This window comes from Helobdella robusta (assembly GCF_000326865.2).
Source record: "Helobdella robusta unplaced genomic scaffold HELROscaffold_2, whole genome shotgun sequence".
NCBI classification, from domain to species: Eukaryota; Metazoa; Annelida; class Clitellata; order Rhynchobdellida; family Glossiphoniidae; genus Helobdella; species Helobdella robusta.
This window is the reverse complement of record NW_008704083.1, coordinates 7875545-7878900: the sequence shown is the minus strand read 5'-3', so window position 1 is coordinate 7878900 and position 3356 is coordinate 7875545. Positions and strand designations below refer to the sequence as shown.

The window sequence follows — 3356 nt, the reverse complement described above, 5'->3', positions numbered from 1 at the left end:
ATGTCGAACAAATTGAATTTTGTGAAGCAGCCAGGTAAAAAATTGAAATTATTATTTAATGGCTTTTTTTAAATAACACTAATGCTGGTCAGTGCATGCAAATTTTGCAAATACAAACGCTGTCTGTTTTTATATGCTTTTTTGTCTAGTTAAGTTTTACATTCCCTTTCAAAACAAAACTCAATAAAATGGACAGGTATTGACTTTTTATTCCATTATGAACTTTACTGGAAGCGGGAAAGATTTACGACATAAAATAAAATTAACCTCACGACAATGAGATCTGCAACAATTTAAAATTAACCATACCGACGCAAAGAAACACCTCCTTGAAAGTGATCAGATCAAGTAATGTTCACTAAACAAAACATGCAATGCAATTCGATGGACATTACTGATTTCTAGAATTTTATTATGTGCTGGGCTGAACAGTGAACATTTGAAACCAGTGCAAATTTTTTTTAATTTGAAAACTTATAATTTTTTCTACATGATTTTTAAAATTATTTATTCAATCTATTGCAGCTCGGATTGTCATGATTGTTCTTTCAAATATGAAAGAGGCTGGTTTAAAATTAATTGAGGCTCTGGAACATTATTTTTTAGTTGTTTGTAATTTAAGTGGTTCAAATCGGCTGCCTTATTTTGGAATAGCTACTTTGGGCACTCAATACAAAGTTATTCTACATTTTTCTTCATTTTTGAACTGAGGTAACTTCTGAATTATTAATTCATTATCAAATTATTTCAAGGTTTTATTGCCAGTTTTGCATGTAAAAGGAAATTTTATGAAAATTTCTATGGCCTTGTCAAAGTTAAAATGGCAATTGGAAGATATTGATAGTGAAAGTTATGAAAATGCAAACTTTTTTAAATCTGAAATACTTCAAATTGGAATTCAAGAAGCTGTGGCTATGTTCCAAAATCAAATAATATCTTTATTAACTGTAATTTTATGTTATGATTTATTAATGACATTGCATGCAAATTGATTTAAATATAAACATTTAATTTATGATGCACAATAAGGGCCACAGAGTTTACATTTTAAAACATTCATTTTATTATAATATATTTTTGTTTCATTAGAATAATCAATGGTGAGGGTGTGTGTTCAAGATTTAAAAATAACTTGTGCAAGAATAATTAGAAATGAATATGTCTATCCTTAGCAAATAAACGTTGGATCATGTGGAACTTTAACAACCATTAACAATACATTTTTTACAATGCATATTTAACCAAAATTATTCATAATGCTTTTTCTTGCTCTCATTTAGTTTAAAAAACTATTTTATAAAATTTTCATAGGCAGCTGGATATCAATCGCAACTGGAACTGACAATCTTTACTACTGAAGATCAAAAATTAGTTTGCCCTGGTGTAGAGCATATTGCAAAACAACTTGACTTTCAACACATTAGAGTATAACATTTTTAATTCCAACAAATATCATTTTAGTAGGATTATAAAATTCTTAAAATTTTACTTTCAACATAAACACATTCATGCAGAAAATTCAAATAGTTTTTTTAAAAAATATTCATGACATGTGGAATGAACTGACAATCTCTGATGATAATATTGATCACCTTCAAACTTTTGGTACAGAAACCGAACCATCTGGCTTAACTGAAACATTGGTTTTAGAGCCAAGTATGATTATTAGATTATTATTGATCTAATGAATTTTTTAATATCAATTAACCTGTTTGTCAACAGTTTTGCTGTGTTTACAAAACTTTTTTATGGCCTGGTTACATGATATCAATACGGACAGTGAATTTATTAAAATTGTTTTTGGTCTGGTTACAGTTTGAAATTTCATAATAATTTAAAAAAGAATAATTGAAAAAATAAATATTCATTAGAATCTGGATTTACTGTTAAATGTGATATGCAAGAAGCAATGCTGAATCTATTATTTATATCCAGTTGCAAAGAATTTGTTAGTAAATTTTATTTAACCTTTGGTGTAATTTTATTTAAAATTGTTGTGAATTATGACCAACATTTTCAATTTTCTCCCACTACAGGATATCAGTTTAGATTTCAATAACATAAATTTATTGCCTCCATCAATGTTATCTTCATCTTCACAACTGAACTTGTCAGAAACTGCAGTCCGACAATTACTTGTTGTTGCATTAGTTCCAGCTGAATCAATTTGTGACTCTGTTATTTTTGGAAATGTAAGATAAATTACTTACCTATTTATTGAAAGAAACAAAAATTTAAACTTGTGTTACTGATAATTACAAATAAAAATAATTGCTAGCCACTGATACTGAAAGCCACAACTTGCTGGAAATTGGATTGGGATGAGTTAGAAAGCAACAAGCAATACTTTTCAACACTCTGCTACCTCTTGAATGAAAAAGTAAGGTCTCATATAATCAGTAATCACCAGTTGATGTTTTACGAAACAAACTACTCCTTTAGAAACGTGCTCTTGTTGTGAAGCTAGATAATCAACGAACATTCAATTCATCATCAGATGATGAAGATTGCTATTCTAAAGTTCAGCAACATAACAAGAAGCAAATGATTAATTTCAAAAAGAACTTTCCGAATAAAATTAAAGATGAACGTAAGGATATGGCCAACACATGTTACCAGCCTCATTTTGTGCTATTATCATCACCAAGTTGTTCCTTGCTGATGAAACCTGTAGCAACACGTGAAATAATGTTGCCTGTTGAAACAGTACCTCTCAACGGTTGCAGTGAGGAAAGTCAGCAAATTATTAACAGTGAACTAAATTCAGTGAGACACAGAATTAATTTTCCATTCATGAATTTCTCATGTCGAAAATTTCTTATTCACAATTTTTCACTTGAGCAAATTCAAAAAAGAACCATGTTAAATTTAAACGGTTTGTTTGAAAAGAAACAAATTTTTTTGCTATAATGAAATTTTATTCGGACATCACATTTCCTGTTCTGCATAAATTTTTAAAATTTAAAAAAAATGTACTACAGTTATACAATAAACTGATTTAATTCTTCTCAAAAGTTGAAATTGATGGAGAAGTTCAATCCATTGCTCATCTCTTCAAATATGTATTCAAGCCTTAATGCGTTTGTTAACAGTCTACCATATCAAAATGGACTATCTCAAAACAAAGAGGTTAATAAACACTTAGATGAAGAATAATCTTATATACGTAAAAAAATTATTAATAACCTCTTACACAACTTGAACCATTTTTTAAGAACGCCAGGTTGTATGCGCACGTACTTAACGTTTTCATAGCCGTTTAAAAACGTTTGAAGATCGGTTTAAGTGGTTTTTAAAATTAAGCAGCACGTTTGTGAAGAGTTTCCCCAGGGTCACATCATTCTGACCTTGATTGA

The 3356-nt window shown here is 29.2% G+C and overlaps 1 protein-coding gene across 1 annotated transcript; it reads left to right on the top strand.

Moving 5' to 3' along the window:
- HELRODRAFT_160685 (hypothetical protein) lies at positions 1–3077 on the top strand (the record flags this gene model as incomplete). The annotated part of the gene is made up of 9 exons (XM_009017625.1): positions 1–34; positions 526–677; positions 1312–1425; positions 1515–1656; positions 1872–1948; positions 2037–2192; positions 2279–2380; positions 2443–2734; positions 3016–3077. The coding sequence occupies 9 exons, from the start codon at positions 1–3 to the stop codon at positions 3075–3077; spliced, it is 1131 nt and encodes a 376-aa protein (XP_009015873.1).
- Between the last annotated feature and the right edge of the window lie 279 nt (positions 3078–3356).